Source organism: Panthera onca, chromosome C1, assembly GCF_046562875.1.
Source record: "Panthera onca isolate mPanOnc1 chromosome C1, mPanOnc1 haplotype 2, whole genome shotgun sequence".
NCBI classification, from domain to species: domain Eukaryota; kingdom Metazoa; phylum Chordata; class Mammalia; order Carnivora; family Felidae; genus Panthera; species Panthera onca.
In genome coordinates, this window is record NC_138346.1 from 142,943,741 (window position 1) to 142,969,857 (window position 26,117).

General features: G+C 38.8%; 1 protein-coding gene and 1 pseudogene across 16 annotated transcripts in view; one reads left to right on the top strand and one right to left on the bottom strand.

The window, feature by feature from the left end:
• The window catches only part of EVI5 (ecotropic viral integration site 5), a 248,899-nt gene that overhangs the window by 45,305 nt on the left and 177,477 nt on the right, over positions 1-26,117 (top strand). For 10 of the 16 annotated variants that reach the window (XM_078451660.2, XM_078451654.2, XM_060626123.2 and 7 more), the window contains one exon: positions 13,573-13,802. The exons of 1 other annotated variant lie outside the window; for it this stretch is intronic. In XM_078451660.2, coding sequence (XP_078307786.1) covers positions 13,654-13,802 — 149 coding nt within the window. In that variant the 5' untranslated portion in view covers positions 13,573-13,653. Of the gene's footprint in view, positions 1-8,248; positions 8,396-8,628; positions 8,647-10,799; positions 10,871-13,572; positions 13,803-26,117 lie in introns of those variants that run through there. 5 more of the 16 variants (XM_078451656.2, XM_078451658.2, XM_078451657.1 and 2 more) reach the window with 4 other exon arrangements.
• Positions 11,776-12,213, bottom strand: LOC132673455 (elongin-B pseudogene; annotated as a pseudogene).

The following is a 26,117-nucleotide window of genomic DNA, read 5'->3' on the forward strand; positions in this document are numbered from 1 at the left end:
GGCTGACTCAGTTGGTTAAGTGTCCAACTCTTAATCTCAGCCCAGGTCTTGATCACAAGGTTGCGAGTTCAAGCCCTGTGTTGGGCTCCGTGCTAAGCATGGAGTCTATTTAAATAAAAAAGTTCAATATAAAAACAACCAAGATTCTTAAAAAAACAACAGGGGGTGCCTGGGTGGCTCAGTTGGTCAGGCATCTGACTCTTGGTTTAGGCTCAGATGATGGTCTTATGGTTCATGGGATCAAGCCCTGCATTGGACTCTGCACTAACAGCATGGGCCTGTGTGGGATTCTCTCTCTCCCTCTCTGTCCGTCCCGTGTGTGCGCTCTCTCTCTTTCTCTCAAAATAAATAATTAAAAAAAAAAAAAATTAAAACAACAAGGTTCTTTAAATAAACACTCAACTTGTAAAACAAAAGCCTGTCTTGAAATTCTTATTTCTTGGCACTGCTTTAGCGTACTAATCAAAATGCCATTTTAATAGCAGTGGAAAAGTAATGATGTGGTTTAAATGCATTTGACTCTGAGCCACAAATCAATAGTAAAATTTCCTAACTAAATTAAATGCTGTTCTCTCAGACCTCCAAACATTAATCTAATTTTCTGGTTCTAATGTCGTATATTTTCTTGGTGTACTGCCCTTGTTTCTACTTCTATCACACTACAGATATATAAAAAGATGTTTTTTCTCAACTATGTAAGCCCACCATCCCCTCAAAAACAATTTCAGAATGATGTCTTACTTTATATTTTAATTTCTTGGTTTCATTTCCTTTTAAGCATTATCGAATGTTTTTGTTTTGCGAGATCATATGATACTCTTCCAGTTCATATAGTGGTATAGCAAACTACCATAAAACTTAGTGGTTTAAAACAATTGTTTCAGTATGTCCATGTATTCTGTGGGTGAGGAATTTGGACAGAGCATTAGGAGAAGGGAGATTACTGAGAAGTAGACTGGGAAGACTCGGGGCTGAGGTTGACTCTTTATCTAGGGTCGAGAATCATTTGATGGTGTATTCACACTCCTGTCTGGTGGTTGATGCTAGGACCTCAGCGGGGCTGTTAGCCAGAATAGCCTATACTTGACCCTATGTGGGCTGTTTCTCAACAGCATGTTTGCTGGGTCTCCAAAGTGAGTCTTTGTAATCACTTTTTTCTTCTTTTTGTAATCACTTTTGATGTTCATTATTGGTTGACATAGTCATAAAATCCAAGTGAAGAGGTCCATGGCAGACACATAGTAATAAAATGGCAAAAAGTAGTAATAAAGAGAGAATTTAAAAGTAGCGAGAAAAAAGAAAACTGTTACATACAAGGGCAACCCCATATGACTATCAGCAGATTTTTCAGCAAAACCTTTGCAGACCAGATAGAAGTGGCATGATATATTCAAAGTGCTAAAAGGAAATAAGCCTGCAGCCAAGAGTACTCTATCCAGCAAGGCTATCATTCAGAACAGAAGGAGAGATCAAGAATTTCCCAGAAAAAATAAAGCTAAAGGAGTTCATGACCACTACAAAAAATGTTAAAGGGGACTCTGAGTAGAAAGGAAAGACCATAAGTAAGAGTAAGAAAAGTCAGAAGCATGTAGGGCACCTGGATGGCTCAGATGTTTGAGTACCAACCCTTAATTTTATCTCAGGTCATGATCCCAGGGTCATGGGATCCAGCCCCACATCAGGCTCTGTGCTGGGGGGTGGAGCCTGCTTAAGATGTTCTCTTTCTTTCTCCCTGTCCCCTTTAACCCCTGTTTGTGTGTGTTTTCTCTCTGAAATAAGATAATAATAAAAATTAAAGTAGGAACTGCAAAGACAGTAAAAATAAGTGTATCTGTAAAAATCAGTGAAAGGATTCACAAATAATAGGATGTAAAGTATGACACCGTATACCTAAAGTGTGGTGGGAGGAGAGGGAGAAGAGTAAAGAATAGGTTTAGACTTAAGTAACCATCAACCTAATATAGACTGGTATATGCAGAAGATGTTATATGCAATCTGAATGGTAACTACAAATTAAAAACTGATAATAGATAGGAAAAAAGTAAGAGAAAGGAATCCCAAGAATATCACCAAAAAAGCCAACTAATCATGAGAGAAGAGAGCAAGGGAAGAAGAGAATAGAGAAGAACTACAAAAACAACCATAAAGCAAGTAACAAAATGGCAATAAATACATACCTAGCAATAATTAGTCTGAATATAAATGGACTAAATGCTCCAATCAAAAGACGTAGGGTGATTGAATTAAAAAAAAAAAAAAAAAAAGACCCATCTAAATGCTGCCTACATAAGAGTCTAATTTCAGACCTAAAGTCACGTGCATATTGATAGTGAAAGGATGGAGAAGTATTTATGCAAATGGGTATGAAAAGTGGGGTAGAAATACTCCTATCAGACAAAATAGACTTTAAAACAAAGACTGTAACAAGAACCAAAGAAGGACACTATATAATCATAAAGGTAACAATCTAATAAGAAGATACAACAGATGTAAACATTTATGCACCCAACATGGAAGCACCCAAATATTAAAGCAGCTAATAACAAACATAAATAATGGATAGTAATAAAATAATAGAGGATTTGGTCATCTAAACAAAATCAGCAAGGAAATGGTGGCTTTGAATGACACATTGGATCAGATGGATTTAACTGATTTATTCAGAACATTCCATCCTAAAACAGCAGAATACACATTCTTTTCACGTGCATATGGACATTATCCAGAATAGATCACATGTTAGGCCACAAAACAAGTCTCAACAAATTAAAAAAAAAAAAAAATCAAAATCCTAACATTCATCTTTTCAGCCACAATGCTATGAAACTAGAAATCAACAACAGGAAAAAAATCTGGAAAGAACACAAGTACATGGAGGTTAAAAAGCATGCTACTAAACAATAAAGGGAAATCAAAAATTACATGGAGACAAAATGAAAGCAAAACAGCGCTAAATCTTTGGGAAATAGCAAAAGCTGTTCTAAAAGGCAAGTCTGTAGCAATACAGACCTACATCAAGAAGCAAGAAAAATCCCATACTACCAAATTAATAAAAAAAATCAAACAATCTAACTTGACATCTAAAGGAACTAGAAAAAGAACAAAATCCAAAACCCATAGAAGGAGGAAAATAGTAAAGATTAGAGCAGAAATAATAGAAACTAAAAACAAAACAAAAACAAAAAATAGTAGAGCTGATCAATGAAAGCAGGAGCTGACTCTTTGGGAATATCAACAAAATCGATACATCTTTAGCTGGACTTCTCAAAAAAAAAAACAAAAAAACTCAACATCAGACATCAGAAATGAAAGAGGAGTAACAAGTGGATGCTACAGAAATACAAAGGATTATAAGACAACATTATGAAAAATTATATGCCCCCAAAATTGGACAACCTAGAAGAAATGGATAAATTTCTAGAAACATACAACGTTCCAAAACTGAATCAGGAAAAATTAGAAAGTTTGAACAGACCAGTTACTAGCAATGAAATTGAATCAGTGATCAAAAACTTAATAAAGGTGCCTGGGTGGCTCAGTTGGTTAAGCATCTGACTTCTGCTCAGGTCATGATCCCACAGCATGTGGATTTGAGCCCAGCATTGGGCTCTGTGCTGACAGCTCAGAGCCTGGAGCTTGCTTCACATTCTGTGTCGTCTTCTCTCTCTGTTCCTCCCCCACTTGCACCCTCTTTCTCTCAAATAAAGAATAAAAATAAATAAATAAAAACCCAAAAAGCAAAACAAAACAAAAAAACTTAATAAGCTAAAGTCCAGGACCAGATAGTTTCATAGGGGAATTCTACCAGACATTTAAAGAAGAATTAATACCTATTTTTCTCAAACTATTCCAGAAAATAGAAGAGGAAGGAAAACTTCCAAATTGATTCCATGAGGCCAGCATTACCCGGATAAAAAAAACCAGATAATGACGGTATAAAAAAAGAGAACTATGCATCACTATCTCTGATGAATATAAATGTAAAAGTCCTCAAAATATTGGCAAACCAGACCTAACAATACTTAAAAAAGTCATTTACCATGATCAAGTGGGATTTATTCCTAGTTTGCAAGGGTGGTTCAATATTTGCAAATCAATCAACTTGATAACATCACATAACGAGAGAAAGGATAAAAACCATGTGATAATTTTAATAGATGCAGAAGAATCATTTGACAAAGTATAACACCCATTCAGGATAAAATCCCTCAATTAAGTAGATTTAGAGGAAAACATACCTCAATATAATCAAGGCCATATATGAAAAACTCACAGGTAACATCATACTCAGTGGTGAAAAACAAAGCTCTTTCCCCTGAGGTCAGGAAAAAGACAAGGATGTCTACTCTTACCACTTTTATTCACAGCATTGGAAGTCCTAAGCACAGCAGTCAGACAAGAAAAAAAAGGAATAAAAGGCGTTCAAATTGGTAAGGAAGAAGTAAAACTATGACTTTGCAGATGACATACCTTATATAGAAAACCCTAAACAGTCCACCAAAAAACGACTAGAACTGATTAATTTAGTAAGGTTGCAGGATATGAATCAATATTCAGAAATCCATTGCATTTCTGTACATCAATAAGCAACAGAAAGAGAGATTAAGAAAATTCCATTTACAATTGTACGAATAATAATAAAATACTTAGGAATAAACTTAGCCAAGGAGAGGAAAGACTTGTACTCTGAAACTATAAAATATTGACGAGAGAAATTGAAGATGACATAAACAAATAGAAAGACTTTCCATACTTATGAATTGGAAGGTACTCTTAAATGTCTATACTACTCAAAGAAGTCTACAGATTTAATGCAGTCTCTATCAAGATAACAACAACATTCACAGAACTAGAACAATAAATCTTAAAATTTGGAGCCACAAAAGACCTTGAATAGCTGTAACGATCTCTTTCTTCCTTCCTTCCTTCCTTCCTTTCTTTCTTTCTTTCTTTCTTTCTTTCTTTCTTTCTTTCTTCTTTCTTTAAAAATTTTTTATCATTTATTTTTGAGACAGAGCAGGGGAGGGGCAGAGAGAGAGGGAGACACAGAATCTGAAGCAGGCTCCAGGCTCTGAGCTGTCAGCACAGAGCCCAATGCAGGGCTCGAACTCACGGACTGTGAGATCATAACCTGAGCTGAGGTTGGACGTTTAACTGACTGAGCCACCCAGGCGCCCCTGTTTTTGTTATTTTTTAAAACATAATTTATTGTCAAATTGACTAACATATAGTGTGTACAGTAAAAATTTTTAATGTTTATTTTTGAGTGGGGGGGAGAGAGGCAGAGAAGAGACAGAGCAAGAGTGGGGGAGGGGCAGAGAAAGAGGGAGACACAGAATCTGAAATAGGCTCCAACTCTGAGCTGTTGGCACAGAGCCTGATGCAGGGCTTGAACTCACAAACTTTGAGACCATGACCTGAGCTGAAGTTGGACACCTAACTGAGTGAGCCACCCAGGTGCCCTGCCATAACAGTCTTGAAGAATTAAAAAAGTTGGAGGTGTCACAACCTCAGACTTCAAGATATACTACAAAGCTGTAGTAATCAAAACAGTATGGTATTGGCATAAAATATAGACACATAGATCAGTGGAATAAAATAGAGAGCTCAGAAATAAACCCATGATTGTCATTTAGTCTTCAAAAAAGGAGGCAAGAATATGCAATGAGAAAAAGACAGTCTCTTCAACTAATGGTGTTAGGAAAACTGGACAGCATCATGCAAAGTAATGAAACTAGGCCATTTCTTACACCATACACAAAAATTGGATTAAAGATCTAAATGTGAACCTGAAACCATTAAAATCCTTGAAGAGAGCATAGGCAGTAATTTCTATGACATTGGCCATAGCAACATTTTTCTAGATATGTCTCCTGAGGTAAGAGGAACAAAAGCAAAAAAAAAAGCTATTGGAATTATGTAGAAGTAAAAACTTCTGCACAGCAAAGGAACCAATCAACAAAACTAAAAGGCAACTTACTGAATGGGAGAAAATACTTGCAAATGACATGTCTGACAAAAGGTTAGTGTCCAAAATACATAAAGAACTTACACAACCCAGCACCCAAATAATAAATGCAATTTAAAAATAAGCAGAAGACATGAACAGACATTTCTCAACCAATGACATACAGATGGTCAACAGACACATTGAAAGATTCTCAATGTCACTCATCACAGAAATGCAGATCAAAACTACAATGAGATAGCACCTCATACAAATCAGAATGGCTAAAATTAAAAACACAAGAAACAAGTGTTGGCCAGGATGTGGAGAAAAAGGAACCGTTTTGCCCTGTTGGTGAGAATGCAAATTGGTGCAGCCACTGTGGAAAACAGTATGGAGCTTCCTTATAAAAATACAGGGGCACCTGGGTGGCTCAGTTGGTTGTGTCTGACTTAGTCTCAGGTCATGATCTCACAGTTCATGGGGTCAAGCCCCATGTTGGGCTCTGTGCTGACAGCTCAAAGCCTGGAGCCTGCTTCAGATTTTGTGTCTCCCTCTCTCCCTGCCCCTCCACTGCTTGTACTATATCTCTGCTCTCTGTCAAAAATAAAAATAAACATTAAAAAAAATTAAAAAATAAAAGTAGAACTACCATATGATCCAGTAATGGGTATTTGTTCAAAGAATATGAAAACACTAACACAAAAAGATGTTTATGTATACATATATGTATACACATATATACATATGTATACACACTGGAATATTATTCAGCCATGAAAAGAAGTCTTGCCATTTGCAGTGACATGGATGGAGCTAGAGAGTATAATGCAAAGTGAGATAAGTCAGAGAAAGACAAATAGCATATGATTTCATTCATGTGGAATTTAAGAAACAAATGAAGAAAGGGGAAAAAAGAAGACAAAAAATAGACTCAAGAACAACCGGGTTACCAGAGTGGGGGTGGGTGGGGGTGTATGGGTAAAATAGGTAAAGAGGATTAAGAGCTACTTATGTTGATAAGCACTAACATACAAAATTATTAAATCACTATATTGTACACCTAAAACCAATATAACACTATGTTAACTATACTGGAATAAAAATTAAATAAAAATAGTTATTACTGGCAGTTAAGAGTATCCTTATAACTTTTTTTTTTTATTACGTTTTTATTTATTTATTTTGCACAAGCAGGGGAGGGGCAGAGAGGGAGAAAATCCCAAGCAGGCTCCATACCATCAGCGCAGAACCCCACGCGAGACTTGAACCCATGAACTGCGAGGTCATGACCTGAGCCACAGTCGGACACTTCACCGACTCAGCCACCCAGGTTCCTCAAGAGTATCCTTATAACTTCTAATAAAATACAGAGCAATAGAGGAACCATGATTGTTTTTCATGGGATATACTATTCAAATATTGTAGTAATCTATAAGATTCCTACTAAACTTTATTATTAAGATTTTACTTTTTCTTTAAGAACAGTTTTAGATTCACAGCAAAATTGAGTGGAAAGTACAGAGATTTCCCGTACACTTTCTGCCCTCCAACACGCTTGGCTTCCCCCTTTATCAGCCTTCCCCAACGGAGTGGTTTATGTGTCATGTTCCTACATTGACACATCATAATCACCCAAAGTCTGTAGTTTACATTAGAGTTCACTCTTAGTGTTGTGCATTGTATGGATTTGATCAAGTGTGTAATGACAAATATCCATCATGATGGTATTATACAGAGTATTTTTACCACCTTAAAAATCCTCTGTGCTCTTTGCCTGTTCATCCCTCCCCAAACCTTAACAACTACTGATCTTTTTACTGTCCCCATCATTTTGCCTTTTTTTGTATGGTTGGAATCATATGTTATGTAGTTTTCTGAGATTTACTAAGCCCTTTTAAAACTGAGATATAATTCACATACTATAAATCCACTCATTTAAAGTGTGCAGTTCAGTGGCATTTAGTATATTCACATGGTTGTGTAACCATCACCACAGTAGAATCCCAGAGCATTTTGTCTTTCCAAAAATAAATCCTACCTATGTCATTCTCCTAGCCCCTTGAAGCCACTGATATACTTTATGTCTCTGAATTTGCCTATTCTGGACATTTTATCTAAATGGAATCCTACAATATGTGGTCATTTGTGCCTGATTACTAAACGTTTATAATGATGGTTTTAACCTTTTCAAAAGATGTTCATATTTAAAAGTAAGTGCTTAACTCCTCTATGAGGTAGACAGGAACTTTGTGATGTAATGGCATTGTCAGATTTATTATGTGTTCATGACCTCAGTTTACCATAGGATGAGGGAAGGAGATTTAGAGGTGGTAGGGTAGAGATTTAGAAAAGTACTGTAGAGTTAAAAGAAAAATAGAACATGATGATATATGAAAAATGAGCCCTATGGAATTTCTGGAACCATGAGTATGAAACTTTATCAAAGTACAACTGCAATTAAATACTCCAGTTATATTTAAGTATTTAACATTTGAAGATGAGTTGTTGAGCCTTCAGTAGTTCTAGATTGAATCTCATTTTAGCTGAATTTCAGCAAGGTTGAAAGGATGTCAGGATTGTGCTCTTGGTTATTACAAACTTTTTATTTTTTATTTTTTTATTTTTTATTTTTTTTATTTTTTATTTTTATACCAAACTTTTTAAATGGAAGCCTGTTGCTACAGTATGCAGAAGGGGTATGGTAAATTTGTTTGTTTTAATAAATGAAAGCAAAAAATAGGAATTTTTTGCCTTTTCTACAATTAACTCTGGTAGAGAACTTTTATATAATGAAAATGTGAAGTATTAATTTTTGAATGTTGTAAGTATATTTGAAATTAATGGTTGGTATCATTAAAGGTTAACATTTTCCTGTAAATTTTACGTCAGGTTTTCTGATTACTGTGATTTAGAGATACAAATTAGTGCCATCTTTACAACTGAATTTGTAGTTGTATTTATGTAGAAAAAATCAGTAGGATTGCAAATTATAGTAGGTTATCTTGTTACCTACCATGGACGGCTCTGACCTTTTAAAGGAAGACTGGCTAAATTAGTCTTTGGTTCCTGTCTGGCTTTTTGGGTTGAGAAGCTGTGCACTGGTCCATGCACTGTCAAGGACTTCTTTTGCCTGGAAACCTAAATGATCTGCCCTATGCTTCTTTTCCTTGGGTCCCCTACTGTATCCTTCTTGTCTTTATTGGGGATTCTTCCCTCAACAGAAAGAGTCCCCTTATCCCTTCTATAATACTGTTTCTAAGAGAAGTAAGTTCTAAAATGAGTTACTGAAAATGACAAGTATTCTTTTTTCCCCCCTATTATTATTTTATTTTTATTTTTTTAATTTTATTTTTTATTTTTTAAAACTTATATCCAAATTAGTTAGCATATAGTGAAACAATGATTTCAGGAGTAGATTCCTTAGTGCCCCTTACTCATTTAGCCCATCCTCCCTCCCACAACCCCTCCTGTAACCCTCAGTTTGTTCTCCATATATTTATGAGTCTCTTTTGTTTTGTCTCCCTCCCTGTTTTTATATTATTTTTGTTTCTCTTCCCTTATGTTCATCTGTTTTGTCTCTTGAAGTCCTCCTATGAGTGAAGTCATATGATTTTTGTCTTTCTCTGACTATTTTCACTTAGCATAATACCCTCCAGTTCCATCCACGTAGTTGCAAATGGTAAGATTTCATTCTTTTTGATTGGCGAGTAATACTCCGTTGTATATATATATACACCACATCTTCTTTATCCATTCATCCATTGATGGACATTTGGGCTCTTTCCATACTTTGGCTATTGTTGATAGTGCTGCTATACAAATGGGAGTGCATGTATCCCTTCGAAACAGCACACCTGTATCCCTTGGATAAATGCCTAGTAGTGCAATTGCTGGGTCATAGGGTAGTTCTATTTTTAGTTTTTTGAGGAACCTCCATACTGTTTTCCAGAGTGGCTGCACCAGCTTGCATTCCCAGACAAGTGTTCTTAGGTTAATAAAACTTTGGCCCTTTTCAGCACTTGTAATCAAATCTTTGTCTTAGAAGTTCCAGTGTCATATTGAGTTGCTTAACTATGACCTTAGAATCCCTTTTCCATTTTATCTTTTCCTTACATCAAATTTTCCTGCTGGGTTGTGGTGGAGGAAATGGGGGCAGAGGGGTAGAAAGAGTTATCTGTGTATTCTGGTAAGAAAACCCTTGGACAACCTATGAAGAGAATAGTATTTGCTAAAATAATCTGGGTAGAATTTATGTCTTGGTGTCTTTTTTTTTTTAATGTTTATTTTTATTTTTGAGACAGAGACAGAGCATGAATGGGGGAGGGGCAGAGAGAGAGGAAGACACAGAATCTCAAGCAGGCTCTGGGCTGTCAGCCCAGAGCCCAACGCAGGGCATGAACTCACAGACTGTGAGATCATGACCTGAGCCAAAGTCAGATGCCAACTGACTGAGCCACCCAGGTGCCCCTATGTCTTGGTGTTTTAATTTCTGTGTGTATGAATTGGTATATATAACTAAGATTAGATGAGAATATGTTGATTCCGAAAATAATTGGCAGTGCTTTAGCCATTTAGTTACAAAATTTAAGATCTTGTCAGAGCACATAAAAGCACTTCATAGTTTTTTAGCTTTTATATGTCTAAGTACTTCATAATCAAGCAGTTCTTTTTATGATAGTTTTTAGAAAATACAGTCCCTTAAAAAGCCTATTACACCTTATATTGTAAACTCATGTCATTAAGAATGTTTAGTGTTACATAGGTATTCAAATATGGCTTTTATTTACATTGTTTTTCATTAGTGAAGTAATGGCATGTTTGAATATTATTTGTGTATTTTATTTTGCAGCTGAATCTGCTTAGGAGTTGGGCATGATTTATGAATATGTGGACATATGTGTAATGCACTGAATATCAGAGGTAGTTTTTTTTACATCTATATTTTTATCCTATTTTAATTTTCTAAATATTTTAATTTTTTTAAATATATTTTTTTTAATGTTTACTTATTTGTGAGAGAAAGAGACAGAGTGTGAGTGGGAGAGGGGCAGAGAGGGAGGGAGACCCAGAATCTGAAGCAGGCTCCAGGCTCTGAGCTGTCAGTATAGAGCCCGATGCAGGGCTTGAACTCACGAGTGGTGAGATCATGACCTGAGCTGAAGTCAGATGCTTAACCGACTGAGCCACTCAGGTGCCCCTCCTGTTTTAATTTTCTTTGGTTACGTACCTAGAAGTGGGATTCTGCATCATTTGGTGTTTCTGTTTTTAATTTTTTGAGGAACCTCCATAGTGCTTTCCACAGTGGCTGCACTAATTGACATTTATGCCAGCCGCGTACAAGGGTTCTTTTCCCTCCACATTCTTGCCAACACTTGCTATTTCTTTTTTTTAAATTTTATTTAAATCCAAGTTACTTAGCATATAGTGTAATAATGGTTTCAGGAGTAGAATTTAATGATTCATCATTTACAATAATACCCAGTGCTCATCCCAACAAGTGCTCTCTTTAATGCCTATCACCCACCCAGTACCCTTCTAGCAACCGTCAGTTCTCTGTATTTAAGAGTCTCTTCTGGTTAGCTTCCTTCTCTGTTTTTATCTTATTTTTCCTTCCCTTACCCTATGTTCATCAGTTATGTTTCTTAAATTCCACATATGAACGAAATCATGTGCTATTTGTCTTTCTCTGACTTATTTCACTTAGCATAATACATTCTAGTTCCATCCACATTGTTGCAAATGACAATATTTCATTCATTTTTTTTTTTTGACACCCAAATCTCTTTTATTGGTGGGGGGGCACTGGGGATGGGCCAGGGGCCTTCTCACTGCACCACTTGTTTGTTGGCGCTGCTTCCTGAGTCCTGTGGCTTCATTACATCGGGCAGCTTGGGTGGACTGGAGAAGGGCTCCATGCGCAGGGCCTTGAAAGCTTCATCTGCCTGAAGGCCAGCCCCACGGTGGCTGGGGCCTGTGGCCCTGCCGTCTGACTGGTGAAGCCGCACTCTCTCAGTGTCTGGCCATCATCCAGAAGTTGGTCATCCTTGTACAGCTGCTGCTCACCGGGCGGCTGCTTGAGGATACCCTCGACGGTACGCTTCAGCTCAAACATGGTAGTCGACTCCTTGGTGTCCATGAAGATGGTGGTCTTGTGGCAACTGATCGTGAGGAACACGTCCATCGTGGTGGCTGCCTGTCCCAGTATTTCATTCTTTTTGATCATCAAGAAATATTCCACTCTCTCTCTCTATAACTCATCTTCTTTATCCATTCATCAGTCAATGGACATTTGGACTCTTTCCATGCTTTGGCTATTGTTGATAGTGCTGCTATAAACGTTGGGGTCTGTGTGCCCCTTCGAATCAGCATTTTTGTATCCTTTGGGTAAAGAGAGATTGAGATCTTAAGGGCTTTTTAAGTTCTGGTTGCTTACTTAGAAAGTTATCTTAAACTTGTGATGTTTGGCTGTTAATAACTACTGCTTTATTTTAGCCAGTGATGGGAATGTCTCCTCTTTCTAGGCATGCCATTCTATTTCTGAGTAGTTCCAACTATGTGAAAATTGTGTTTTGCATCTTTCCCACTCTGCTAACTCAACCATTTATCATAATTTTGTTCTCTAGAAAACGTCTCTCTTTTTTAAAAATACTCTGTTGTTGTTTGAAGACAGATGTCATGAGTCTCATTACTTCTTATGCTAAGCAAACCCAGTTTTTATTATTAGTAATGTTACAGCATTCTCCTATCCTTATCACCAAATGGACATATTTTAATCCTTGGCTTTCAAATGATTTTGACTACAGAATACATTTTTTTTTTTTTAAATTGGGGTGGGGGGCAGCAGAGGGAGAGAGCAGAGAATCTCAAGTAGGCTGCAGGCTCAACGTGGAGCCCTGTGCAAGGCTCGATCCCACGACCTGGGGATCATGACCTGAGCTGAAATCAAGAGTGAAACGCTCAACCAGTTGAGCCACCCAGGTGTCCCTACAGAATACATTTTATATCCCAACTCAGTACGCTCATAAATTATATCTACATGTAGTATGTAGTTTTAATACACACATGTAACTGAAACAATTTCATAAGACAGTATATATTGATACTGATATTTTTTGTTATTTTCCTTTTTTTTTTTTTTGTAAGAGAGAGAGCGCTTGCACATTAGCAGGGTATTGGCAGAGGGAAGGGGTGAGAGAATCTTAGGCAGGCTCCACACCCAGCACAGAACCTGACACGGGGCTTGATCTCACAACTACAAGATCGTGACCTGAGCTGAAATCAACAGTCAGATGTTTAACTGACTGAGCCACCCAGGTGCCCCTGTTCTTTCTCATTTTTCAAAAATGCTGGTTTTATTTCTCATGTAGATTGTATTACTTCCTGATGAGTTTCAATCTGTAGTTTCGAAAACACTGTTCTAGTTTGTTCACATTGCAGAATTGAAATAAATATTTCCCAAAAGCTAATGTTAGGCTAATCATTGGTAAAGTAGGTGTTACCTTTATCACCTCAAAGAAAATATTGTGATGGTGGTTATTAAGTAAAACTTAACAGGGTTACCAAGTTCTTGGTAATAAATGTAGTAAAACTAAAATATTTTCAACTTTAATTTTTATTTGTAGGTGGCGACAGACAAGGTTGCAGAAAAGCTGAGTTCTACTCTCTCATGGGTGAAGAACACAGTATCACATACAGTCAGTCAGATGGCCAGTCAGGTGGCAAGTCCATCTGCCTCATTACACACTACATCCTCATCTACCACACTATCCACGCCAGCCCTTTCACCATCTTCCCCTTCACAGTTGAGTCCAGACGACTTAGAACTCCTGGCTAAACTGGAGGAACAAAATAGGTGAGTGAGGTTGCTTGGCTTTTCTCTCTCTGCAATTATATGAACTCAGCCATTCATTTATGTATATATGCCATAATCAAAATTTACTTTTTTTAGAATGTTTATTTTCTAGTTTTCGTCTCCTTGTTTGTCAAAATTACTTAACAAAAGTATTCACGTCTTTTTTGGAGGAGTTGGTCTTATAAAGTTGTATTAAAATTTCCTCCTGGCTCAGATAGCTTTAGAGATGTTTTTTGTTAATATAGCAAATTCCCTAAATTGTTACTGAATTTTAGAATTTTGTTAAGGCAAATAAGACTACCATTTTTATTTTTATTTTTTTAAAGTTTATTTTGAGAGAGAGAGAGAGTGAGTGAGTGTGTGTGTGTGTGTGTGTGTGTGTGTGTGTGTGTGTGTGTGTAAGCAGGGAAGGAGCAAAAAGAGGAAGAGACCATATCCCAAACAAGCTCATGCTGTCAGCATAGAGCCCAGCACGAGGCTTGAACTCTCGAACTGTGAGATCATGACCTGAGCCAAGATCAACAGTTGGATGCTTAACTATCCAGGTGCCCCAAAACTGCCATCGTTGATTTAAACTCTATAAGTAGCACCTTTGGTTAATTTGTAAAGTAATTTAATTTAGGGTGGATGGTTGATTTATGGTTTAGAGTAGGAAATCTCTTCATTCAGTTTACTCATAGAAGGCAGTATCTTTTTCTCTTAATGGGCATGAAATAGAATAGTCATTTGTTAGCAATGTATACTCTGGACCCTGTGTGTCCCTTCACTATATTATTATCAGAATCTATTTTGGGCTTCAGCTACAAAAGAATCATTGGAAGAGCCCCCTTTTGTGTTCAGTCAAGATGTATACTACCATTGGCTTTAAGATAAGAACATAACTTCTAACAGCTTTTTTTCATATATAATTGACATAATAAACTACACATATTTGTGTGCAGTTTGATTGGTTTTGACATATGTATATATCTGTGAAATAATCACCAAAGGCAAGACAAACATATCCATTATTCTCCTTTGCATCCCCAGGCAGCCATTGATCTCTTACAGTTATGTAGATTAGTTTGCATTTTCTAGAATTTTATAGAAATGGAATAATAAGAGTATGCACTTTTTTTATTGGTGTAGTTTACTCAGCATGATTATTTTGAGATTCATCCATGTTGTAGTGTGTGTGAATAGTTCATTTTTTTTACTTGTTTAGTGGTATTGTATAGTATGGATATATGCTAGTTTATTCACTCTTTATTATGAAATGTTGTAAATACTTGTATGCAGACCTTTGTACAGATAGACGAATGCTTCATTTTTCCTGAGCAAATACCTAGAATTGGAATGGCTGGTTTATATGATAGGTGAACATTTAACTGCCAAACTATTTCCAAAGGGCCTATACGTTTCACATTCCCACCAACAGTATATGAAAATTTCAGTTCCTCTACATCCTTGCCAATACTTGGTATAGTCTTTAATTTTAGCTAACATATATTGGTATCTTGTAGTTTTTTTGTGTTGTTTTGAAGTTTATTTTTGAGAAAGACTGAGACAGCACTTGCAGGGGAGGGGCAGAGAGAGAGAGGCAGAGAATCCCTTCTCAGCACAGAGGCTGACACAGGTCTCGAACCCACGAGCCATTGAGATCATGACCCAAGCTGAAATCAAAGTTGGACGCTCAACTGACTAAACCACCTAGGCCCCTGGTATCTTGTAGTTTTAATTTGATTTTCCTAATGGTGTTGAGCATCTTTTTATGTGCTTATTTGCCATTGATGTATCTTCTTTGATAAAATGTCTGTTTGAATTTTTTGCCTGTTAAAATTAGCTTGTTTGCTTTCTTATTATTGTATTTTAAGAGTTCCTTGAACATTTGGAATATGAATTCTTTTCACATAATATGTTTTGAAATATTTTTTCCTAGTCTGTGGCTTATCATTCTCTTAACAGTATCTTTTGTTGTAAATTTTGATGAAGTTGTAAATTTTGATTGTCCAGTTTGAAATTGTTCTTTTATGGATTGTCCTTTTGATGACTCAAGGTCAGATAGCTTGATACCTGTATTTTTTTACAGAAGATTTTTTATAAAGTTTTGTTTAGGTCTGATCCCTTTTTTTTTTTAAAGCGGTGTTTTTTAAGTTTATTTTTAAATGTTTTATTTATTTTTGAAACAGAGACAGAGCATGAGCAGGGGAGGGGCAGAGAGAGAGGGAGACCCAGAATCCGAAGCAGGCTCCAGGCTCTGAGCTGTCAGCACAGAGCCCGACGCGGGGCTCGAACTCACAAACTGCGAGATCATGACCTGGGCTGAAGTTGGATGCTCAGCCGACTGAGCCACTCAGGCGCCCCTAAGTTTATTTTTAGAGAGAGAGAGAGACAGCGTGAGTGGGAGGGGACAGAGAAAGAGAGAGGGTGAGAGAGAGAGAATCCCAAGCAGGCTCTGAATTGTGAGCATAGAGCCTGATGTGGGGCTGGAGCTCACGAACTGTGAGATCATGATCTGAGCCTAAATCAGGCCCAGTCAACTCAGGCTCAGTCAACTGACTGAGCCACCCTGACACCCCTAGATCTCATCAGTTTGGAGTTAGTTTTGTATATGGAGCAAAGTATAGATCAAAATTCATTTTTTGAATATGCGTATTTAATTGTTCCTGTACCATTTGTTGAAAAGGCTACCCTTTCTTGACTTAAATATTTTTGCACTTATGTCAAAAATTAGTTGTTCCATTGGTGTGTTTTCTGTCTTAATGCCAATACAGTACACTTTTGATTAGTGTAACTTTATAATACATCTTAAAATGAGATAGTGTTAATCTTCCAACTTAGTTCTCCATTTTGACTATTTTTGGAACTTAACATTCCCATATGAATTTTATTTTATTTAATTAATTAATTAATTAATTATTTTAATGCAAAAGATTTTATTTTTTTTTTAAACTGGGAAGAATATTTTGAAAAAATAACCTATACCTTTCCTAAAATGCCTAATTTGGAACATTTCTTTTTTTTTTTTTTTTTTTTTTCAATATGTGAAATTTATTGTCAAATTGGTTTCCATACAACACCCAGTGCTCATCCCAAAAGGTGCCCTCCTCAATACCCATCACCCACCCTTTCACCCACCCTTCCCTCCCTCCCACCCCCCATCAACCTTCAGTTTGTTCTCAGTTTTTATGAGTCTCTTATGCTTTGGCTCTCTCCCACTCTAACCTCTTTTTTTTTTTTTCTTCCTTCCCCTCCCCCATGGGTTTCTGTTAAGTTTCTCAGGATTCCCATATGAATTTTAAAACAAATTGTTAATTTCCACAAAAACACTTACTGAGGCTTTGATTGAACTGTATTGCCTTATATATCCTGCTGCATTGCTAAACTTGTTGTTTTGGTAGGTTTTGTTGTTTTTATTTTTTTAGATTACATTAGATTTTGTAATGTGAATGAGGATGTTAACTCTGATTAAAGCACTTTCACTTCTTCTTTCCAATCTGGATGCCTTTATTTCTTTTTCTTGCCTTATTACAACTGGCCAATACCTTGAGTACAAATTTGAATGTAAGTGGTGAACGTATATTTTTGTTTTCCTGATCTTAGGGATGAAACATTAAATATGTTAACTGTAGGCTTTTGTAGATGGCTTTTATCAGATTGAGGAAGTTTCTTTATCTTCCTCATTTGCTTAGAGTTTAAAAGAAATAGATTTTGGATTTTGTCAAATGCTTTTTCTCCATTTACTGAAATGATCATGTAGTGTTCCTTTTATAGTCTGATATGGTGAATTACATTGATTTTTGAATGTTAAACCAACTTTGCATTCCTGAGATAATCCCACTTGGTTGTGATAAATTGTCTTTACAAAATATTGTTGGATTTGATCTGCTAAAATTGTATTTGGAATTTTTGCATCTTTGTTCAGGGTAAATATTGATCTGTAGTTGTCTTATGATTTTTTTTTACATTTATATGTAATGTCTTTGTGATCTTTCTTCTTTTCTAGTATTTGTTTGGTGCTGTATATTTTTAAGCCCTGTTTTAGCAACAGCCATTTAAATTTATTGAGAATTCTTGGTAGGGAGGGAAGATGGCGGCGTAGGAGGACGCGGGGCTCACCACGCGTCCTGCTGATCACATAGATTCCACCTACACCTGCCTAAATAACCCAGAAAACCGCCAGAGGATTAGCAGAACGGAGTCTCCGGAGCCAAGCACAGACGAGAGGCCCACGGAAGAGGGTAGGAAGGGCGGCGAGGCGGTGTGCGCTCCACAGACTGGCGGGAGGGAGCCGGGGCGGAGGGGCGGCTTGCCGGCCAAGCAGAGCCCCCCCAGGTCTGGCTGGCAAAAGCGGAGGGGCCGGACGGACTGTGTTCCGACAGCAAGCGCGACTTAGCGTCTGGGAGGTCATAAGTTAACAGCTCTGCTCAGAAAGCGGGAAGGCTGGAGGACAAAGGGAGGGAGAGCTGCTGAGCCCCCGGACGCAGAGCTCAGCTTGGCGGGGAACAAAGGCGCTCGCCAGCGCCATCTCCCCCGCCCATCCCCCTGCCAAAATCCCAAAGGGAACCAGTTCCTGCCAGGGAACTTGCTCGCTCCGCGCAAACACCCAACTCTGTGCTTCTGCGGAGCCAAACCTCCGGCAGCGGATCTGACTCCCTCCCGCTGCCACAGGGCCCCTCCTAAAGGGATCACCTAAGGAGAAGCGAGCTAAGCCTGCCCCTCCTGCCCCCGTGCACCTTGCCTACCCACCCCAGCTAATATGCCAGATCCCCAGCACCACAAGCCTGGCAGTGTGCAAGTAGCCCAGACGGGCTACGCCACCCCACAGTGAATCCCGCCCCCAGGAGAGGGGAAGAGAAGGCACACACCAGTCTGACTGTGGCCCCAGCAGTGGGCTGGGGGCAGACATCAGGTCGGACTGCGGCCCCGCCCACCAACTCCAGTTATACACCACAGCACAGGGGAAGTGCCCTGCAGGTCCTCACCACTCCAGGGACTATCCAAAATGACCAAACGGAAGAATTCCCCTCAGAAGAATCTCCAGGAAATAACAACAGCTAATGAACTGATCAAAAAGGATTTAAATAATATAACAGAAAGTGAATTTAGAATAATAGTCATAAAATTAATCGCTGGGCTTGAAAACAGTATACAGGACAGCAGAGAATCTCTTGCCACAGAGATCAAGGGACTAAGGAACAGTCACGAGGAGCTGAAAAACGCTTTAAACGAATTGCAAAACAAAATGGAAACCACGACAGCTCGGATTGAAGAGGCAGAGGAGAGAATAGGTGAACTAGAAAATAAAGTTATGGAAAAAGAGGAAGCTGAGAGAAAGAGAGATAAAAAAATCCAGGAGTATGAGGGAAAGATTAAAGAACTAAGTGATACACTAAAAAGAAATAATATACGCATAATTGGTATCCCAGAGGAGGAAGAGAGAGGGAAAGGTGCTGAAGGGGTACTTGAAGAAATTATAGCTGAGAACTTCCCTGAACTGGGGAAGCAAAAAGGCATTGAAATCCAAGAGGCACAGAGAACTCCCTTCAGACGTAACTTGAATCGATTTTCTGCACGACATATCATAGTGAAACTGGCAAAATACAAGGATAAAGAGAAAATTCTGAAAGCAGCAAGGGATAAACGTGCCCTCACATATAAAGGGAGACCTATAAGACTCGTGACTGATCTCTCCTTTGAAACTTGGCAGGCCAGAAAGGCTTGGCACGATATCTACAGTGTGCTAAACAGAAAAAATATGCAGCCGAGAATCCTTTATCCAGCAAGTCTGTCATTTAGAATAGAAGGAGAGATAAAGGTCTTCCCAAACAAACAAAAACTGAAGGAATTTGTCACCACGAAACCAGCCCTACAAGAGATCCTAAGGGGGATCCTGTGAGACAAAGTACCAGAGACATCACTACAAGCATAAAACATACAGACATCACAATGACTCTAAACCCGTATCTTTCTATAATAACACTGAATGTAAATGGATTAAATGCGCCAACCAAAAGACATAGGGTATCAGAATGGATAAAAAAACAAGACCCATCTATTTGCTGTCTACAAGAGACTCATTTTAGATCTGAGGACACCTTTAGATTGAGAGTGAGGGGATGGAGAACTATCTATCATGCTACTGGAAGCCAAAAGAAAGCTGGAGTAGCCATACTTATATCAGACAAACTAGACTTTAAATTAAAGGCTGTAACAAGAGATGCAGAAGGGCATTATATAATAATTACAGGGTCTATCCATCAGGAAGAGCTAACAATTATAAATGTCTATGCGCCGAATACCGGAGCCCCCAGATATATAAAACAATTACTCATAAACATAAGCAACCTTATTGATAAGAATGTGGTCATTGCAGGGGACTTTCACACCCCACTTACAGAAATGGATAGATCATCTAGACACACAGTCAATAAAGAAACAAGGGCCCTGAATGATACATTGGATCAGATGGACTTGACAGATATCTTTAGAACTCTGCATCCCAAAGCAACAGAATATACTTTCTTCTCAAGTGCACATGGAACATTCTCCAAGATAGATCATATACTGGGTCACAAAACAGCCCTTCATAAGTTTACAAGAATTGAAATTATACCATGCATACTTTCAGACCACAATGCTATGAAGCTTGAAATCAACCACAGGAAAAAGTCTGGAAAACCTCCAAAAGCATGGAGGTTAAAGAACACCCTACTAACGAATGAGTGGGTCAACCAGGCAATTAGAGAAGAAATTAAAACATATATGGAAACAAACGAAAATGAAAATACAACAATCCAAACGCTTTGGGATGCAGCGAAGGCAGTCCTGAGAGGAAAATACATTGCAATCCAGGCCTATCTCAAGAAACAAGAAAAATCCCAAATACAAAATCTAACAGCACACCTAAAGGAAATAGAAGCAGAACAGCAAAGGCAGCCTAAACCCAGCAGAAGAAGAGAAATAATAAAGATCAGAGCAGAAATAAGCAATATAGAATCTAAAAAAACTGTAGAGCAGATCAACGAAACCAAGAGTTGGTTTTTTGAAAAAAAAAAAAAAAAAAAAAAAAAAAAAAAAAAAAAAAAAATTGACAAACCTCTAGCCAGGCTTCTCAAAAAGAAAAGGGAGATGACCCAAATAGGTAAAATCATGAATGAAAATGGAATGATTACAACCAATCCCTCAGAGATACAAACAATTATCAGGGAATACTATGAAAAATTATATGCCAGCAAATTGGACAACCTGGAAGAAATGGACAAATTCCTAAACACCCACATTCTTCCAAAACTCAATCAGGAGGAAATAGAAAGCTTGAACAGACCCATAACCAGCGAAGAAATCGAATCGGTTATCAAAAATCTCCTGATGTTGGGAAGATGGCGGCGTAGGAGGACGCGGGGCCCACAGCGCGTCCTGCCGATCACTTAGATTCCACCTACACCTGCCTAAAGAACCCAGAAAACCGCCAGAGGATTAGCAGAAGGGAGTCTCCGGAGTCAAGCGCAGACTAGAGGCCCACGGAAGAGGGTAGGAAGGGCGGCGAGGCGGTGCGCGCTCCACGGACTGGCGGGAGGGAGCCGGGGCAGAGGGGCGGCTCGCCGGCCAAGCAGAGCCCCCGAGTCTGGCTGGCAAAAGCGGAGGGGCCGGACAGACTGTGTTCCGACAGCAAGCGCGACTTAGCGTTTGGGAGGTCATAAGTTAACAGCTCTGCTCGGAAAGCGGGAAGGCTGGAGGACAAAGGGAGGGAGAGCTGCTGAGCCCCCGGACGCAGAGCTCAGCTTGGCGGGGAACAAAGGCGCTCGCCAGCGCCATCTCCCCCGCCCATCCCCCAGCCAAAATCCCAAAGGGAACCAGTTCCTGCCAGGGAACTTGCTCGCTCCGCGCAAACACCCAACTCTGTGCTTCTGCGGAGCCAAACCTCTGGCAGCGGATCTGACTCCCTCCCGCTGCCACAGGGCTCCTCCTAAAGGGATCACCTAAGGAGAAGCGAGCTAAGCCTGCCCCTCCAGCCCCCGTGCACCTTGCCTACCCACCCCAGCTAATACGCCAGATCCCCAGCAACACAAGCCTGGCAGTGTGCAAGTAGCCCAGACGGGACACGCCACCCCACAGTGAATCCCGCCCCTAGGAGAGGGGAAGAGAAGGCACACACCAGTCTGACTGTGGCCCCAGCAGTGGGCTGGGGGCAGACATCGGGTCGGACTGCGGCCCCGCCCACTAACTCCAGTTATACACCACAGCACAGGGGAAGTGCACTGCAGGTCCTCACCACGCCAGGGACTCTCCAAAATGACCAAACGGAAGAATTCCCCTCAGAAGAATCTCCAGGAAATAACAACAGCTAATGAACTGATCAAAAAGGATTTAAATAATATAACAAAAAGTGAATTTAGAATAATAGTCATAAAATTAATCGCTGGGCTTGAAAACAGTATACAGGACAGCAGAGAATCTCTTGCCACAAAGATCGAGGGACTAAGGAACAGTCACGAGCAGTTGAAAAACGCTTTAAACGAATTGCAAAACAAAATGGAATCCACGATGGCTCGGCTTGAAGAGGCAGAGGAGAGAATAGGTGAACTAGAAGATAAAGTTATGGAGAAAGAGGAAGCTGAAAGAAAGAGAGATAAAAAAATCCAGGAGTATGAGGGGAAAATTAGAGAACTAAGTGATACACTAAAAAAAAATAATATACGCATAATTGGTATCCCAGAGGAGGAAGAGAGAGGGAAAGGTGCTGAAGGGGTACTTGAAGAAATTATAGCTGAGAACTTCCCTGAACTGGGGAAGGAAAAAGGCATTGAAATCCAAGAGGCACAGAGAACTCCCTTCAGACGTAACTTGAATCGATCTTCTGCACGACATATCATAGTGAAACTGGCAAAATACAAGGATAAAGAGAAAATTCTGAAAGCAGCAAGGGATAAACGTGCCCTCACATATAAAGGGAGACCTATAAGACTCGTGACTGATCTCTCCTTTGAAACTTGGCAGGCCAGAAAGGCTTGGCACGATATCTACAGTGTGCTAAACAGAAAAAATATGCAGCCGAGAATCCTTTATCCAGCAAGTCTGTCATTTAGAATAGAAGGAGAGATAAAGGTCTTCCCAAACAAACAAAAACTGAAGGAATTTGTCACCACTAAACCAGCCCTACAAGAGATCCTAAGGGGGATCCTGTGAGACAAAGTACCAGAGACATCACTACAAGCATAAAACATACAGACATCACAATGACTCTAAACCCGTATCTTTCTATAATAACACTGAATGTAAATGGATTAAATGCGCCAACCAAAAGACATAGGGTATCAGAATGGATAAAAAAACAAGACCCATCTATTTGCTGTCTACAAGAGACTCATTTTAGATCTGAGGACACCTTTAGATTGAGAGTGAGGGGATGGAGAACTATCTATCATGCTACTGGAAGCCAAAAGAAAGCTGGAGTAGCCATACTTATATCAGACAAACTAGACTTTAAATTAAAGGCTGTAACAAGAGATGCAGAAGGGCATTATATAATAATTACAGGGTCTATCCATCAGGAAGAGCTAACAATTATAAATGTCTATGCGCCGAATACCGGAGCCCCCAGATATATAAAACAATTACTCATAAACATAAGCAACCTTATTGATAAGAATGTGGTCATTGCAGGGGACTTTAACACCCCACTTACAGAAATGGATAGATCATCTAGACACACAGTCAATAAAGAAACAAGGGCCCTGAATGATACATTGGATCAGATGGACTTGACAGATATCTTTAGAACTCTGCATCCCAAAGCAACAGAATATACTTTCTTCTCAAGTGCACATGGAACATTCTCCAAGATAGATCATATACTGGGTCACAAAACAGCCCTTCATAAGTTTACAAGAATTGAAATTATACCATGCATACTTTCAGACCACAATGCTATGAAGCTTGAAATCAACCACAGGAAAAAGTCTGGAAAACCTCCAAAAGCATGGAGGTTAAAGAACACCCTACTAACGAATGAGTGGGTCAACCAGGCAATTAGAGAAGAAATTAAAACATATATGGAAACAAACGAAAATGAAAATACAACAATCCAAACGCTTTGGGATGCAGCGAAGGCAGTCCTGAGAGGAAAATACATTGCAATCCAGGCCTATCTCAAGAAACAAGAAAAATCCCAAATACAAAATCTAACAGCACACCTAAAGGAAATAGAAGCAGAACAGCAAAGGCAGCCTAAACCCAGCAGAAGAAGAGAAATAATAAAGATCAGAGCAGAAATAAGCAATATAGAATCTAAAAAAACTGTAGAGCAGATCAACGAAACCAAGAGTTGGTTTTTTGAAAAAATAAACAAAATTGAGAAACCTCTAGCCAGGCTTCTCAAAAAGAAAAGGGAGATGACCCAAATAGATAAAATCATGAATGAAAATGGAATGATTACAACCAATCCCTCAGAGATACAAACAATTATCAGGGAATACTATGAAAAATTATATGCCAGCAAATTGGACAACCTGGAAGAAATGGACAAATTCCTAAACACCCACACTCTTCCAAAACTCAATCAGGAGGAAATAGAAAGCTTGAACAGACCCATAACCAGCGAAGAAATTGAATCGGTTATCAAAAATCTCCCAACAAATAAGAGTCCAGGACCAGATGGCTTCCCAGGGGAGTTCTACCAGACATTTAAAGCGGAGATAATACCTATCCTTCTCAAGCTATTCCAAGAAATAGAAAGGGAAGGAAAACTTCCAGACTCATTCTATGAAGCCAGTATTACTTTGATTCCTAAACCAGACAGAGACCCAGTAAAAAAAGAGAACTACAGGCCAATATCCCTGATGAATATGGATGCAAAAATTCTTAATAAGATACTAGCAAATCGAATTCAGCAGCATATAAAAAGAATTATTCACCATGATCAAGTGGGATTCATTCCTGGGATGCAGGGCTGGTTCAACATTCGCAAATCGATCAACGTGATACATCACATTAACAAAAAAAAAGAGAAGAACCATATGATCCTGTCAATCGATGCAGAAAAGGCCTTTGACAAAATCCAGCACCCTTTCTTAATAAAAACCCTTGAGAAAGTCGGGATAGAAGGAACATACTTAAAGATCATAAAGGCCATTTATGAAAAGGCCACAGCTAACATCATCCTCAACGGGGAAAAACTGAGAGCTTTTTCCCTGAGATCAGGAACACGACAGGGATGCCCACTCTCACCGCTGTTGTTTAATATAGTGCTGGAAGTTCTAGCATCAGCAATCAGACAACAAAAGGAAATCAAAGGCATCAAAATTGGCAAAGATGAAGTCAAGCTTTCGCTTTTTGCAGATGACATGATATTATACATGGAAAATCCGATAGACTCCACCAAAAGTCTGCTAGAACTGATACATGAATTCAGCAAAGTTGCAGGATACAAAATCAATGTGCAGAAATCAGTTGCATTCTTATACACTAACAATGAAGCAACAGAAAGACAAATGAAGAAACTGATCCCATTCACAATTGCACCAAGAAGCATAAAATACCTAGGAATAAATCTAACCAAAGATGTAAAAGATCTGTATGCTGAAAACTATAGAAAGCTTATGCAGGTAATTGAAGAAGATATAAAGAAATGGAAAGACATTCCCTGCTCATGGATTGGAAGAATAAATATTGTCAAAATGTCAATACTACCCAAAGCTATCTACACATTCAATGCAATCCCAATCAAAATTGCACCAGCATTCTTCTCGAAACTAGAACAAGCAATCCTAAAATTCATATGGAACCACAAAAGGCCCCGAATAGCCAAAGTAATTTTGAAGAAGAAGACCAAAGCAGGAGGCATCACAATCCCAGACTTTAGCCTCTACTACAAAGCTGTCATCATCAAGACAGCATGGTATTGGCATAAAAACAGACACATAGACCAATGGAATAGAATAGAAACCCCAGAACTAGACCCACAAACGTATGGCCAACTCATCTTTGACAAAGCAGGAAAGAACATCCAATGGAAAAAAGACAGTCTCTTTAACAAATGGTGCTGGGAGAACTGGACAGCAACATGCAGAAGGTTGAAACTAGACCACTTTCTCACCCCATTCACAAAAATAAACTCAAAATGGATAAAGGACCTGAATGTGAGACAGGAAACCATCAAAACCTTAGAGGAGAAAGCAGGAAAAGACCTCTCTGACCTCAGCCGTAGCAATCTCTTACTCGGCAAATCCCCAAAGGCAAGGGAATTAAAAGCAAAAGTAAATTACTGGGACCTTATGAAGATAAAAAGCTTCTGCACAGAAAAGGAAACAACCAACAAAACTAAAAGGCAACCAA